This window comes from Rana temporaria, chromosome 7, assembly GCF_905171775.1.
Source record: "Rana temporaria chromosome 7, aRanTem1.1, whole genome shotgun sequence".
Lineage (NCBI taxonomy): Eukaryota > Metazoa > Chordata > Amphibia > Anura > Ranidae > Rana > Rana temporaria.
Window position 1 is genome coordinate 169,143,673 of NC_053495.1, and position 17,517 is coordinate 169,161,189.

Here is a 17,517-nt window from a genome sequence, read left to right on the forward strand (position 1 = left end):
AAAAATGGAGTATATACAAGACCAGAGATAAAATCTTAGTTTAAAAATTTAATAAACTAAAAGCAATGTAATCAATTGCAGGCTGCAACATTATAGAAGATCTCAAGAATGTAAAGTAAAAAAATACCAAAAAATAATATTATAATAAAGATTTACAGCAGTAAGTGTGGGTGCCGTGTGCATCTGAATGTATAGGAGTGTTGCGAGAGTGAGAACAATGCGGCAGCAGTACAGTGAGCGTTGTCCCCTTCAAAAAGTTGGCGGGAATTTTTCCACCACAACTGGCCCTTACCATGCTGGTTACACAGATATTCTCTCATCTTCATCACCATCTTAGATCTTATCCTGAGGTTGTACTGGAGCTGGGCACTGCGAATGTCCAGATAACGATATTGCATTCTCAGAGCTTCTGTTTTCTGCCAGTAAAATCCAATGTTTAGACTGATGTCATAAAGTCATATTTTAACAAAAAGCTGTAAATATATCGCATGCATCTCTGCCTTTGGGGAGAAACCGCTTTTGTCCATACAAGTTCACTTTAATGTTGGCTAACCCATCTGCACATGCTTACCTTTCATTCACCCCACCACTGCTACGTTTGGCCACCTGGAGCAAAGACATGAAGCCTGACTCAAGACTTGGAGCTTACACAGTGCTAGTGACACTTTCCCTGCCCCCACAAGGCAGTGCTGGGTGCCTGAGCAGCCAATCACCAGTGCTGTCAATGTGGGGGAGGACAGGGAATGACTCGCATGCTCTCCATCCGCATAATTACCGGTAACCGGTCCAAACAATGCATCTGGGGAACAAATAGAAGTTACGTGCTGCTTTGCCCTTCATAAGTAAAGCACAGGATCGCTTTAAGTTACAAAAATGTTTTGGATCTCTGTACCAATTTTAAAGGTTTATTTCAGCAAAAACAAAGCTTACCATATGAACACAGAGAAGCTCAGCCTTCCTGCTAGGGGGTTCCTCTTTTTATCCAGGCCCTGCTATTGGCCGACAATACTTTGAGTTTGTATGCAATACAAGTTCACGGCAACGCCCTTAGGACAAAAGTCTGATGCCGCGTACACACGATCATTTTTCAGGTTCTGAAAAACGACACATTTTTTTTTCGAACATGCTGCATTTTTTAACGTCGTTTTAAACAATGTCGTTTTTCGGGTTGTAAAAAATGATCGTGTGTGGGCTAAAACTACGTTAAAAACCCACGCATGCTCAGAAGCAAGTTATGAGACGGGAGCGCTCGTTCTGGTAAAACTACCGTTCATAATGGAGTAAGCACATTCATCACGCTGTAACAGACAGAAAAGCGCAAATCGTCTTTTACTAACACGGAATCAGCTAAAGCAGCCCAAAGGCGAATGGAACTTCCCCTTTAAAGTGCCGTCGTACGTGTTTTGTACGTCACCGCGCTTTTCTAGATCATTTTTTTAAAACGGTGGTGTGTGGGCAACGCCGTTTTAATGATGAAGTTGGGAAAACGTAGTTTTTTAGACATGCTGAAAAACAACGTTTTCTTTCATGCTGAAAAATGATTGTGTGTACGCGGCATAAGGCTTTGTCCGATGGAAATCCGATCGTGTGTACGAGGCTTTATTTTTTTTTTTTTTTTTTTTTTTAAATAAACATTTTATTGAATATTTTCAACAATACAGCGTAAACCAAAACATGGATATGTCAGTCATTTTACGAGGCTTTACACTACCAAAACTGCCCTTGAAGTTTTATGCTGAGGATCTGATCCACCTGCTGACTGCAATGGCTCTTAAAAGCAACATTTGCAAAGCAAGAAAGGGTAAGGTTGTAAAATATGTACTGCTGGGGAGGTCTGGGTTAAAGGGGTTGTAAAGGTTTGTTTTTTATTTTCTAAAGCTAGTGCATTGTTGGTTCTCTTACCTTTTCCTTCCATTTTCCTTCTAAATGTTTTTTTTCTTTGTTTTCTTTGTCTGAATTTCTCACTTCCTGTTCCTCCTCAGTAAGGTGTTCAGTAAGCTGTTCTAAATGACTTTCCACTGCTCGGATGATGGTGGAAAGCTTACTGAGGAGAAACAGGAAGTGAGAAATTCAAACAAAGAAAAAAAACATTTAGAAGGGAAATCGAAGGAAAAGGTAAGTGAAGCAACAATGCACTAGCTTAAAGGAACCTATTTAGAGAATAAAAAACAAACCTTTACAACCCCTTTAAGGCAAACCTATTGATTTGCTCTGCATTGACAATGCACAGATTCTCTTATTAAAGAAATGACGTTACAGCTGATTCAAATATCAAGCAATTTCACCAAGAACCAATTTCATGGTGTGAAGCAGTGTTCAAGCCCCTGTCTGTCTTTTCTGCAGTGTAGCTTGGTGGGAAAATGCCCACTGACACCCAAAACTGCACTTCACTAAATAAATCTCCTGTAAAATACTATGGAAAATATATAGATTGCTAGACAAAAAAAAAAGGCTACTAGTGGAGTTTTTATTAGACTATAAGAATCAGGGTCTTGCATGAGTTTGGTGCAAGTGCAGTGCGATTTGAGCCATAAAAATCCATGGCTCAAATCGCACTCCAGAGTTACCACATTTAATTCACACAAAAATGTGCTGCAATTCCTGTGCGAATTACATGTGGTGTTTCGCACCACAGCATTGTGAACCCAAACTTAGAGGGAAAAAAAGGCGAGATAAAAAAAAGTTAAATAATCACCTTTACAAAGTCTTTAATCTCAAATGGCAGCGGTTTGCACGGGTTCAGGATCTGCACTTGTTCCGCCTGAACTTCGATGGCTCCTGTGGGCATAGTCTAAAATCAGAACACACAGCATGGCTGATAAAAGAGGAATACAGTAGTGATATAGGCAATGTGAACATGGAGCACTAAAATGTTAAAAAATAATTCAAGTATCCATAGCAAACAATAGTACAATAAAAACAAACTGTGAAATCATCTGTCCAGCACTCTCTTGTAATTTCATTCATGAAAACAAAAAGTGAAATGCAGGCACTGCAGGAATACAAGGTCACCACACAACTCATTGTCAGTGGAGATGGACGCCATTACAAGCACTTTTCTGCTGTCTGGGACTCAAGCGTGATTCTCTCTCTCTCTCTCTCTCTCTCTCTCTCTCTCTCCTCTCCCTCTGATGCTTCTAGAGCAAGGGGCTCAAACTGGCGGCCCTCCAGTTGTTGCAAAACTACAAGTCTCATCATGCCTCTGCCTGTGGGAGTCATGCTTGTAACCATCAACCTTTCAATGCCTCATGGGACTTGTAGTGTCACAACAGCTGGAGGGCCACCAGTTTGATACCCCTGTGCTAGAGAGTGCACCCACCTATGAATTAGTTATAGTAATACATGAAAACTGGTGCATGGTCTTCTCCCAACTTCTTATTTCTCTTTAAGTACCCATAATATCCTTAAAGTGGAATTTCAAATTAGATTCAAGCTTAAAAATGGCTCCGATCCCCCTTCCAACTCCCCTGTAGACACAAGATGCTTATACTTACCTATTCTCAGGCTGCTCTGTTCTGGTCATGCGAATACCCCCACCTGCCGGCTTCAGGAGAGGGAAGAGAACACAGACAATGGCCCGGATTCACAAAGACTTACGACGGCGTATCTCCAGATACGCCGTCGTAAGTCTGAATGGCCGCCGTCGTATCTTTGTGCCCGATTCATAGAATCGGTTACGCATAGATTTGGCCAAGATACGAGCGGCGCAAGTCTCCTACGCCGTCGTATCTTGGGGTGCAATAATTACGCTGGCCGCTAGGTGGCGCTTCCTTGATTTCCGCGTCGAATATGTAAATGAGCAAGATACGCCGATTCACGAACGTACGTACGCCCGTCGCAATTAGTTACGCCGTTTACGTAAGACATACGCCGGCGTAAAGTTAAAGCTGGTCTGTAGGTGGCGCAGCCCATGCAAAGTATGGACGTCGGAACAAGCGTATCTTTTTACGTTGTTTGCGTAAGTCGTACGCGAATAGGGCTGTGCATAAGTTACGTTCACGTCACAGGCATTGAGCCGGCGTATCTTTGGATGTAAAATATGACGTGATACTGGGCATGCGCGCGCGCATGCACCGTTCGTTCGGCCATGCATCTACATGGGGTCAAGCCTCATTTAAATACAATACGCCCCTTACCAGCCTACTTTGAATTACACCGGCCCATTTACGCTACGCCGCCGTAACTTAGGAAGCAAGTGCTTTGTGAATACAGCACTTGCCTCTCTAAGTTGCGGCGGCGTAGTGTAAATACGATACTCTACGCCCGCGCAAAGTAAAACAGCCCTACGTGAATCCGGGCCGAAGAATGGAATGCCTGTGCAGTGAAGTCACCTCACCCATAGACTTACTATGGGGCATTCATTGTCGACTTTCCCACCTCTACACTGAACCCGGCCGCTGGGAGCCGACCAGACCAAAGCACTCCGAAAATAGGCAAATATATGCATCTTCTACACAGGGTAGTTAGAATACGAGTTAGGAGGGGGTAAAAGAAATGTTAAGCTTAGTTAGATCTTCCCTGAAATCCCACTTGAAAAATTTCATGGGTTGTTTTTTATGGCAGATAATGCAGCATTTCTGTGTCCTATGACCACTACAGAATTCTACATAATAGTATGGTGTGAAAAATGGATCTGCTGAAAAATCAATAGCAATGAATGGCCAGCAGGAAATTGAATCCTGATAAACTAGACCCAATAAATGCATTTTTTTTCTTTTTTGTGGCGATATTCCATAATGTGTACTCCTTCCTCTTATATAGCCATTTCATAAGCTGAAACATAGTTACATAGTCTGGTTTAAAAATCTGTGCACATACATTAGGGTTCATGCCCATGAATGTTTGTAGGCAGAAATTTCCCAGCTGTATCCTGTGCCCGGGGAGCCGCAGGTGCCACATACAGTCTGCCATACAAGTGAATGGCTGGGCACAGCCCTTATCTTGGAAACACGGATGCATTTACCAGTTCATGTGCATACAATGCGTTTCCCAAATGTTTCACGTTCAGGATCTAAAAGAGATATAACATATGTGGTGACCTTAAAACTCACCATACGATATAATCAACTTTATAATTTACCAAAACAATATAGTACGAGGAAAAGCGGGTTAACGCTAAAGAAAAGAAAAGAAATTGGCAGCCTGCAATAGGTAGATATACAGAACCCAAATAAACAAAGAAAATAATGCAGCGCCTCCAAATATAGAATATTACAAACTTAAATCATGTGCCATCAACACAGCATTCACAATATTCAAAAATTATAATAAAAAAAAAAAAACGCACACACATTAAAAAAATTAAATGAAATGAATGTGAAGTTCAATGCAAGAGAGTCCAACATATGTGATAAATATCACTGCAAAGACAGTGTTTTCCACCAGCTAATAGAAATCCTCTCCACCAAGTGTGAGCAACAGAACTAAAATGCACTCACAACATTAAAACTGAAAGAGCAAAGCAGCAACATGTACGTTTATGTCAACAGGATCCTTCACACGTGGTCAACTAGCTCCATTCTCCCGATGGGGACACCCCGCAGTACCGCTTCTCACCACTGGGGACAGTCAGGTTTGCTTGAGACTGTCAAGTGCTCACCACACAGAGCCACAAGCATGTGCGCTTCCCCTGAAGATGCGCAAGAAACGCATTGGTGCAAGAGCTACACGCTGACGTCCTGCTGCCACTTCCATGGCGGCTCTCTTTCTAAGTGTTCACCGTTTTATTTGTCATGACAATCGTTATACGGGCATTTAGATGAAGCCTTTTACTTTTTATGTGGAATTTATACCTTTTAATAAATAGACTACAATATGTGGTCCCCTGCTTGTGGCTCTGTGTGGTGAGCATTTACTTCCCCAGACAGTATCAGGCAAGCCTTCTTACTATCCCCAAGCGGTACTGCTGGGTGTCCCCATTGTGAGACTGGAGCTTATTAAAGCGGAGTTCCGGCCACAATTTCACTTTTTAAATATAAATACCCCTGTAATACACAAGCTTAATGTATTCTAGTAAAGTTAGTCTGTAAACTAAGGTCCGTTTTGTTAGGTTGTTACAGCATTTAGACACTTTATAAAATAGAAATTGACTGGGGCCATCTTAAGTGTGGGCATCATGAAGCCAGACTGTATGACTTCCTGGATTTCAGCCTTGCAGATCTCGCACATGCTCAGTGCTGCACAATCAGTGTAATAGGTTTCAGATCAGGTTTCAGCACCTGTGCTGTCCAAGTCACATGATTCTTTGAGACTGGGGAGTGCACAGACTCCTGGAAAGTTACACCCACTACATTCCCAGGAGTCTGTGCAGAGTAGGTTAGGAAGCTTAAGCACCTAGGTGCAGGAAGAGGGAAGATTAACTATTCTGCCTAGCAACAACACTTTGAAGGCATCTAAAAAAAAAATGATACTGATGTAATGTTATATTTATGGGTGGAACTCCACTTTAACCACGTGTGAAGGATCCTGTTGACACAAACGTGCATATTGTTGCTTTCCTCTGGAAGCTTTAATGTCAGTGAATGTATTTTATTTCTGTTGCTCATGCATGATGTAGACGATTTTCATTAGCTGGTGGTAGACACTTTCTTTGCGGTAATATTGATCAAAAATGTTGGACTCTTTTGGATTGGACTTTCACACTGAATATATCATTTTATTTTTAATTATTATAATTTTTGAATATTGTGGATGTTTTTTGCACATTATAAATGCTGTGTTGATAGCACACGCTTTAAGTGCGTAATGTTCTTTATTTGGAGGTGCTGCATTATTTTCTTTGTTAATAAAGTACAAGGACCTACCAAAAATTTCCAATCAATTTGTATCCAATCAGACAGGGCTCTGCACTACATAGTTGTTGGTAAATCTAAAGGGAGATTGTACAATCAGATAGCAATATATGTGGAGATCTTAAAGTGAAAGTTCAGCTAATGCTAAATCTATCAGCCACATTCTAAACCTAATCTAACCCTGTAAAGAGAGATCGCTATACTTTCTTATTCTGCAGTGGCTCCGGTCCCATGTCGAGTTGTCAGCGGCGGCTGTGGGAGTGTATAGGAGAGGTAGCCGACAATGGAAACCCCATAGTAACTTAGGGTGAGGTCACTTCCCAGCCGTTGTCCGCCGTCTCTCTGTACACCGGGGCCGCCGCTGGAGACTGGACTGGATCGACTTCAAAAAAAGGTATGTAGAGCGATTTATTTCTTTACAGGGTTAGATAGATTAGGTTTAGAATTTGGCTGAGAGTAGATTTAGCATCAGGTTTTGACTGAACTTCCACTTTAAGACTAATAAGAAAAAAAATGAAGACTCACAGGATTCTCCTGACCAGATGGGCGGCCTATCACTATCCCCTTTACCAGGAGCACAGATTCCAAAGGGGTCTCTTTCACCTGCTTTCTGACCTCGGAGCCAAACTGCAAAAAATAATAATAACCAGTTAGGGGGAGTAGATTTGTTTCGATAAAATAAAGGATTAAAGAGCAACACAATGAAAAATAGCCCATCTCTGCTATGAGTATGTCAGGGTTCTATACCTCGCTAAGCCTTCACTGTTGTCCATAACCCCATTGGTGAGCTCTCCTTTGCCAATGGAAAGTTTTGGCAGACCAGACTGATTTTTCTGGTAATCGGTCACCAGTCTAGGTTTACTATTAAGAGCAGAGCATATAAATTTGGTATACGTACATTCTAGTGTACAAATATGTATGTTGTTGTCTATGTCTTATGTAGCTTAGATGTAAACTTGAGCTCAGCATGTGATGTCTCTTCTAGGTGAAGGAGAGCCAAGGTCGGTAGGGCGCAGGACAGCAGCTACAAGTGAATGCATACATAAGAGTCTCTAAAACCTCCTAGTGTTACTGATTCTCTTATTAAGGTGGAGTTCTGGATGAAATATGACTTTTGACCACTTCAGCCCCGGAAGGATTTACCCCCTTCCTGACCGGAGCACTTTTTGTGATACGGCACTGCATCGCTTTAACTGCCAAACGGGGGCGACATTGCACCCAAACAAAACTGATGTTTTTTTTTTCCCCCCACAAATAGAGCTTTCTTTTGGTGGTATTTGATCACCTCTGCGGTTTTTATTTTTTGCGCTATAAACCAAAAAAAACGCCAATTTTAAAAAAAAGCTAGATTTTTTTACTTTTTGCTATAATAAATATCCCCCAAAAATATATATAAAAAAAATTCTCTCTCAGTTTAGACCAATATTTATTCTTCTACACATTTTTGATAAAAATCGCAATAAGCGTATATTGATTGGTTTGCGCAAAAGTTATAGCGTCTACAAAAAAGGGGACAGATTTATTTAATTTTTATTATTATTATTTGTACTACTAATGGCGGCGATCTGCGATTTTTATCGTGACTGGGACATTATGGCGGACACATCGGACACTTTTGACACCATTTTGGGACTATTGTCATTTATACAGCGATCAGTGCTATAAAAATTACTGATTACTGTGTAAATAACACTTGCAGGGAAGGGGTTAAACACTAGGGGGCGATCAAGGGGTTAAGTGTGTCCTAGGTAGGTGTTCTAACTGTAGGGGGGGATGGTCTCTTTACAACGGCATCTCCCCGTTCTGCTGCTCCGTGTCACGATCGCGGGCCCCCGATGGACAGCGGGCACGCTCACGGAGTACGCGGTGGCCGCGATTTAAAGGGGGACGTACAGGTACGCCCAGCCGTGCCATTGTGCCGACGTATATCGCCGTACGCTGGTCGGCAAGGGGTTAATGACCAGGCCTTTTTTGAAAAAATAACTATATTTTTGTTGAAAAATCACAGGAATTGCTGCAAATATAGCACTACATCATTGTGAACCAGGGCTGAAGGGTTGGAAGGTATTTAGAGATATAATATCAAACACATGGACAAGTAAGTTACTCAACATGAAATCGACAAATTCTTCTTCAAGTGACATAACCCACAAACCCTGGCGAGGGAGGAGCTTGTGGCCCCTTAAAACACATTGGGACTCTTATCCTGCTGATTTCTCATCAATAAAGAACTAGTCTGGACTCTAAAACCATTGATGTGGCACCCTAAAAATCTGAGCTCGTCTTCATTCCATTCTCTGCCTCCCTATTGGTCAGTGAAGGCACCCAACACATTAAGGGACCAATTTACAGGAGAAGAAGGTGACAGAAAACAAGCCACGTTTGACATTTAGGGCCAGTTCACAACAGACGCAGTTCCGTGTGTTTTTTTTCTGCACAAAATGCATGCGCAGTGTTTTCCCATGTATTCCGTTGGCTCTAGTTCACACCATGCAGTCAGTTTCCGGTCAGTTTCTGCACCATAAACTGACTGCATGGTGTGAACTAGAGCCAACTAGAGCCATTGGAATACATGGAAAACACTGCGCATGCATTTTTAGTGCAGAAAAAAAAACACACTGCGTCTGGTTGTGAACTGGCTCTAACAGTAAAAGCCATAATATGCATATAAGACATTGAGCAGGTAGGTCTCTGGATCTATTGATTGTTTTTAAAACATGGCTTTCATTGAAGATGATCTCTGCCTTTTCAGCTTTACCCTTTAAAGGGGTTGTAAAGGATACATTTTTTTTTCCCTAAATGGCTTCCTTCACCTTAGTGCAGTCCTCCTTCACTTACCTCTTCCTTCCATTTTGCATTTAAATGTCCTTCTTTCTTCTGAGAAATCCTCACTTCCTGTTCTTCTGTCTGTAACTCCACACAGTAATGCAAGGCATTCTCCCTGGTGTGGAGTGTCGTGCTCGCCCCCTCCCTTGGACTACAGGAGAGTCAGGACACTCTCTACGTTGCAGATAGAGAAAGGAGCTGTGTGTTAGTGGGCATCCTGACCTTCCTGTAGTCCAAGGGTGGGGTCAAGAATGACACTCCACACCAGGGAGAAAGCTTTGCATTACTTTGTGGAGTTACAGACAGAAGAACAGGAAGTGAGGATTTCTCAGAAGAAATAAGGACATTTAAAAGCAAAATGGAAGGATGAGGTAAGTGAGGGAGGACTGCACTAAGGTAAAGGAAGCCATTTAGGAAAAAAAATAAAAAATTGTACCTTTACAGCAGGGCTCGACAAATCCCGGTCGCCCTGGCGACTAGAAATAGTGTCCTGGCGACTTGGCTTGGAAGGTGGGCAAAAAAAATAAATAATGTGAGCTGGCGCCATCTGGTGGTGGCCGTTGGTATTACAAGTTAAGCATTACAAGTTAAACAGCAATTCTAATGTTGTTTTTCACTATTTTCACTGCCATCTTCTTCCCTCTAATTAGAACCCCCAAACATTATATATATTTTTTATCCTAACACCCTAGAGAATAAAATGGCGATCGTTGCAATACTTTCTGTCACACCGTATTTGCGCAGCGGTCTTACAAGCGCACTTTTTTGGGAAAAAATTACACTTTTTTTAATTAACCACTAGCCGACCAGCCACCGTCATTATACGGCGGCAGGTCGGCTCTCCTGGGCGAAAGCCCGTAGCTATACGTCCTATCGTATAGCCGCCCCCGCCCCTCGCCCCCGACTCCCGTGCGTGTGCCTGGCGGGCGCGATCGCCGCCGGGCACACGCGATCGCTCGTTACAGAGCGGGGACCGGGAGCTGTGTGTGTAAACACACAGCTCTCGGTCCTGTCAGCGGGGGAAATGCTGATTTTCTGTTCATACACTGTATGAACAGAAGATCAGTGTTTCCCCTAGTGAGGCCACCCCCCCCACAGTAAGAACACACCCAGGCATACTTAACCCCTTCCCCGCCCCCTAGTGTTAACCCCTTCACTGCCAGTGGCATTTTTATAGTAATCTAATGCATTTTTATAGCACTGATCGCTATAAAAATGCCAATGGTCCCAAAAATTTGTCAAAAGTGTCCGAAGTGTCCGCCATAATGTCGCAGTAACGAAAAAAAATCGCTGATCGCCGCCATTACTAGTAAAAAAAATATATTAATAAAAATGCCATAAAAATACCCCCTATTTTGTAAACGCTATAACTTTTGCGCAAACCAATCAATAAACGCTTATTGCGATTTTTTTTTTACGAAAAATATGTAGAAGAATACGTATCGGCCTAAACTAAGGAAAAAAAAAAATTTTTTATATATTTTTGGGGGATATTTATTACAGCAAAATGTAAAAAATATAATTTTTTTTCAAAATTGTCGCTCTATTTTTGTTTATGGCGCAAAAAATAAAAACCGCAGAGGTGATCAAATACCACCAAAATAAAGCTCTATTTGTGGGAAAAAAAGGACGCCAATTTTGTTTGGGAGCCACGTCGCACGACCACGCAATTGTCAGTTAAAGCGTCGCAGTCCCGAATCGCAAAAAGTGCTCTGGTCTTTGACCAGCAATATGGTCCGGGGGGTAAGTAGTTAAAAAATAAGACAACAGTAAAGTTATCCCCATTTGTTTTTTTAATATTATGAAAGATAATGTTACACCGAGTAAATTCATACCCAAATTGCATCCGCTCGTGGAATGCCGACAAACTTTTACCCTTTAAAATCTTCATAGGCGACGTTTAAAAAAATTTACAGGTTGCATGTTTTGAGTTACAGAGGAGGTCTAGGACTAGAATTATTGCTCTCGCTCTACCAATCGCGGCGATACCTCAAATGTGTGGTTTGAACACCGTTTACATTTGCGGGCGCTGCTCACGTATGTGTTCGCTTCTGCGCGCAAGCTCGTCGGGACGGGGTGCGTTTTCTGGCTCCTAACTTTTTTAGCTGGCTCCTAGATTCCAAGCAAATTTGTCAAACCTTGCTTTACAGCGCCTTTAATCCCAGTTTGAATCGCTCAGGTTGATGACAGATATACGCTAAATAGGTTATAAAAAGGAGATAAGCTCCAAAAATTAGAAACTACAGAAATCCTATTTTTGGAGCTCTTTACCTCTGGCTAGAGTCACTGTTTGGCTCATAAATAAATCTGCAATTTATCTTCCAGACACAAAATCCAGACTAGATAGACAGTATAAAATCATCATACCTCTCCTGATGGAAGAATAACCTGTGTCAGTCCATGAAAATCCCTCAGTACAAGGAACATATCCCCTCTGTGGAAAGAAAGATAGAGCAATAGAGACGTGTTTTTTTCAGAACCACACATTAACAAAAAATTATTGTGGCTTCCCTCTATGGGAACAAGATGCAGCTCTAGTAACATGACTTTGTCTAGCAGTTTCAAATCACAATACAGAGGGTGGGAAGGTATATAGCGAGGATGGAAAAAGATGAATGTATTAAATACAGGTGCATCTCAAAAAAAAATGTGAATATCACCAGAAAGTTATTATTATACACAATGTATATAGTGCCAACAGGTTACGTAGCGCTTTACAATGTATGGGATTGGAAAGAAATCTGTTGCGGCAGTCCAGGATTTCTTTCCAATCCCATGCATTTGTGCAGAGCCAGCACCTGTCGGCCTTAGTAGGGTGGGAGCCACTCAAAGGAATCAGCAGCTTTTTCAGAGCGGTATCACCTCTTCGCTTTACAATGTATGGGGTTGGAAAGAAATCCGTTGCGGCAGTCCAGGATTTCTTTCCAATCCCATGCATTTGTGCAGAGCCAGCATCTGTCGGCCTTAGTAGGGCGCGAGCCACTCAAGGGATCAGCAGCTTTTTCAGAGCGGTATCACCTCTTCGCTTTACAATGTATGGGATTGGGAAGAAATCCGTTGCGGCAGTCCAGGATTTCTTTCCAATCCCATGCATTTGTGCAGAGCCAGCACCTGTCGGCCTTAGTAGGGTGGGAGCCACTCAAGGGATCAGCAGCTTTAATTCAGGGGTCGGCAATCCGCGGCTCGCACACGGGCCGCCACAGCTGAATGTCCAGCCCGTCAGTGTCCGTGATAAATTCACGGGCACCCGGCCCACGGACATTTTCGCAGCTGTCCTCTTCATTGTACAGCGGCGAGAGGCCGTTATCTCACAGGGCTGGATGGGGGTGGGAACTGCTGGAGTTTACTTTTTCATTAAATAGCAGGTGATTGGTTGCCAGGCGATCCTAGCAACCAATCACCAGCCTGTTAATGTGAAATGTGAACTTCAGCAGTTTTCGCCCCCATCCAGCCCTGTGATGTCGATCTCTGCTATTCCGCTTGCTGCACACCTGTGTAAGGTAGGAGAGTTCTACCTACACAGTGTGTGTTTGTGGGGGACAGGGGACAGGAAAAACACTACAGTGGGTGGGGGGGGGGGGTGCAGGGGACAGAGGACACTACAGTGCGGGGGGGGGGGGGGGCAGGGGACAGAAGGCCATCACCCCTACGCATAGGGCCCCCCTCTCCCATTGGGATGGGTCAGCAACCTTTTTCCACTTAAGAGCCGGATTCAATGTATGTGAATGCATGGAGGGCCGCATTCACCTGTTAATAACTGAAAATTAGAAAAATCCTAACATAGTAATAACAGTACATGTTACCTATCTTTAAAAGTGCTTCACTAACGCAAAGCCAGTTCACCCTGAGGGATTATGTAGCTGGAGATTAAGATTTTACTGCCCCCCTCCCCCATCCTGGCACCCAAAAGGTGGCTGATGCCAGCCAGCATTGTCTAAAGATCGGGTTTTTGTCCCTAGAGGAGAAGGGGTCCCTGTCCCCAAGACAGAGTTAGTGATCACTGACTCTGTCCAATCATAACTGAGCATTGTAAACTGTGTTTATTCTGCTTCAGTTTATGAATGAACAGGAGCCGCTGTCTCCTGTCCATTCATTTTCAGTGCAGCGGAGGCTGCTGAGAAAGGGACTGGGGATTGTGTGTCCTTAGTCCATTTCCCTGTCTCAAAGTGGAGATATCTAGGGTCTGTTTAGACCCCAGATATCTCACCAAAGCCCCCCAACATGGCTGATAAAAAATAAAAATAAAATAATTGTAATAAATATTTAAAAAAGGTAAAAAAAAAAAAAAAAAGTGTAAAAACAATAAAAAGTTAAATAAAAAAAATCAAAACAAAATCACTGACACGTCCACTCCCTCCTCGTCTTATGTAATATTCAAATTTTTACTAGCTGTAAACCATAATCATCAAAATATATATATATATATATATATATATCTGTGTGTAATGAATCTATACGAGTTTCACTTTTTTAATTGAATTACTGAAATAAACTTTTTGATGATATTTAAATTTGTTGAGATGCACCTGTACAGCTATTAATACAACTACTAAACAACGAATGCACTGTAAAAGGTCCAACAAAACCTAATAAAAAGATGATATTTATAACCAGCAGGTTCCCTTAAAAGTATAGGCTTTATTTAAAGTGTATGTTGATGTAAAGTAAAAACAAAAAACAAAATTTTTCAGTACATGCATTTAGGGCTTCCCATGGCCCTGGACACAGTTTTCACCCAGGGTCAGTGGTTCTGGTGGCAACTAATAGTTAAGCGTGTATACAGCCATTGCACATAGTGCTGCTGCCGCCAGATGTGACATTTAGCAACATCTGAACGCAGCAGACCATTTGCCCATCTGACTGAGCCCTTTGAAGCCCTACAAAGTAAATTACCTTTTGATCTGCCAAATAATGCGCTCAGCTCTTCGGCTCTGTTGTGTACCGACAACACACAGCAGATTTGTGGATACAGTGTTCTCAGCCCTGCCCAATTTCATATCCCTGCTATAGAGCTTCAGGTATATACTAGTATCCTGCACACTACAAGGCATGCAAAGGTTGTATTCGCCGGCGCTTGTAATGGTAAATATTAGACATGTACAGTGCCTTGCGAAAGTATTCGGCCCCCTATGCGACCTTTTGCCACATTTCAGGCTTCAAACATAAAGATATAAAACTAATTTTTTTTTAAGAATCAACAACAAGTGGGACACAATCATGAAGTGGAACGAAATTTATTGGATATTTCAAACTTTTAAAAAAAATAAAAAACTGAAAAATTGGGAGTGCAAAATTATTCAGCCCCTTTACTTTCAGTGCAGCAAACTCTCTCCAGAAGTTCACTGAGGATCTCTGAATGATCCAATGTTGACCTAAATGACTAATGATGATAAAGAGAATCCACCTGTGTGTAATCAAGTCTCTGTATAAATGCACCTGCACTGTGATAGTCTCAGAGGTCCGTTTAAAGCACTGAGAGCATCATGAAGAACAAGGAACACACCAGGCAGGTCCGAGATACTGTTGTGGAGAAGTTTAAAGCCGGATTTGGATACAAACAGATTTCCCAAGCTTTAAACATCCCAAGGAGCACTGTGCAAGCGATAATATTGAAATGGAAGGAGTATCAGACCACTGCAAATCTACGAAGACCTGGCCGTCCCTCTAAACTTTCAGCTCATACAAGGAGAAGACTGATCAGAGATGCAACCAAGAGGCCCATGATCACTCTGGATGAACTGCAGAGATCTACAGCTGAGGTGGGAGACTCTGTCCATAGGACAACAATCAGTCGTATACTGCACAAATCTGGCCTTTATGGAAGAGTGGCAAGAAGAAAAACATTTCTTAAAGATATCCATAAAAAGTGTTGTTTAAAGTTTGCCACAAGCCACCTGGGAGACACACCAAACATGTGGAAGAAGGTGCTCTGGTCAGATGAAACCAAAATCAAACTTTTTGGCAACAATGCAAAACGTTATGTTTGGCGTTAAAGCAACACAGCTCATCACCCTGAACACACCATCCCCACTGTGAAACATGGTGGTGGCAGCATCATGGTTTGGGCCTGCTTTTCTTCAGCAGGGACAGGGAAGATGGATAAAATTGATGGGAAGATGGATGGAGCCAAATACAGGACCATTCTGGAAGAAAACCTGATGGAGTCTGCAAAAGACCTGAGACTGGGACGGAGATTTGTCATCCAACAAGACAATGATCCAAAACATAAAGCAAAATCTACAATGGAATGGTTCACAAATAAACATATCCAGGTGTTAGAATGGCCAAGTCAAAGTCCAGACCTGAATCCAATCGAGAATCTGTGGAAAGAACTGAAAACTGCTGTTCACAAACGCTCTCCATCCAACCTCACTAAGCTCGAGCGGTTTTGCAAGGAGGAATGGGCAAAAAATTTCGATGTGCAAAACTGATACCCCAAGCGACTTACAGCTGTAATCGCGGCAAAAGGTGGCGCTACAAAGTATTAACTTAAGGGGGCTGAATAATTTTGCACGCCCAATTTCCCAGTTTTTTTTTTTTTTTAAAGTTTGAAATATCCAATAAATTTCATTCCACTTCATGATTGTGTCCCACTTGTTGATTCTTCAAAAAAAAAAAAAATTACAGTTTTATATCTTTATGTTTGAAGCCTGAAATGTGGCAAAAGGCTGCAAAGTTCAAGGGGGCCGAATACTTTCGCAAGGCACTGTATTTTAAAAAGACACTGCCCTTAGGACACATTTATCCTTACAACAGTGTACCCCAAATGTAATCTGATTTCACCAAGTTTCACTAAATCTAGTGAGGCGATACACAGACAGAGGACTGCTGGTCATCCTGATCCTTCATTTACTACATAGTTATTGACCTGGAAACCAGCCTGTGCATATCATGCTTTTAATTCACTAGTGAAGGATCATGATACAAGTTACTCCTTTAAATACAAGTAGGAACAGGAAATGACCAGATCAGGTTCCTTTTAGCACAAGAAACAGTGGAATAGTTGGGGGGTCTGTTTTCTACATAAGAATAATCCCAATTTCTTGCACACTAAAGCCCTGTACACACGATCGGTTTGTCTGATGAAAACGGACCGATGGACCGTTTTCATCGGACAAACCGATTGTGTGTGGCGTTTTTTTCCCCCCATCGGTAAAAATAAAATAAAAAAATAGAACCTGTTTTACATTTTTCCTATGGATTAAAAAACGATATGGGAAAAAACGATTGTCTGTGGGAAGTCAATCGGTCAAAAATCCACGCATGCTCAGAATCAATTCGACGCATGCTCGGAAGTAGGGTTGTCCCGATACCGATACCAGTATCGGTATCGGGACCGATACCGAGTATTTGCGGGAGTACTCGTACTCGCGCAAATACCCCCGATACTAAATAGAATACTTTCCCCCCCCCCCGCCGCTGCCGCCGCCGCATCGCGCCGCCGCATCGAAAGCCGCCGCATCGAAAGCCGCCGCATCGCACCGCCGCATGGGTTAAACGCCGTTCGGGAACATCGCAGCTTTCATTTGAATAGCTGTAGTGTTCCCGGGCGTATAGACACTCCCCCTTGCCCGGGATTGGATGGGTGATCGTGATCTGTCCAATCCCGGGCAAGGGGGAGTGTCTATATGCCCGGGAACACTACAGCTATTCAAATGAATGCTGTGATCTTCTCCATGCGGCGGCGGCGGCAAAGGTATGGGGGACATTGCTGGAGGGACATTGCTGGAGGGACATTGCTGGAGGTAAATGGCATTGCTGGAGGGGCATGGCTGGAGGGGCATGGCTGGAGGGACATGGCATGGCTGGAGGGACATGGCATTGCTGGAGGGACATGGCTGGAGGGACATGGCTGGAGGGGCTGCTGGAGGGACATGGCTGGAGGGACATTGCTGGAGGG

The 17,517-nt window shown here is 42.7% G+C and overlaps 1 protein-coding gene across 1 annotated transcript in view; it reads right to left on the bottom strand.

The window, feature by feature from the left end:
• The window catches only part of DARS2 (aspartyl-tRNA synthetase 2, mitochondrial), a 55,311-nt gene that overhangs the window by 27,093 nt on the left and 10,701 nt on the right, over positions 1-17,517 (bottom strand). Inside the window, exons 4-7 of the mRNA XM_040360404.1 lie at positions 11,985-12,051; positions 7,317-7,418; positions 2,696-2,791; positions 293-416 (exon numbers count right to left, since the gene is read on the bottom strand). Of these exons, the coding sequence (XP_040216338.1) occupies positions 293-416; positions 2,696-2,791; positions 7,317-7,418; positions 11,985-12,051 (389 nt within the window). The remainder of the gene's footprint in view (positions 1-292; positions 417-2,695; positions 2,792-7,316; positions 7,419-11,984; positions 12,052-17,517) is intronic.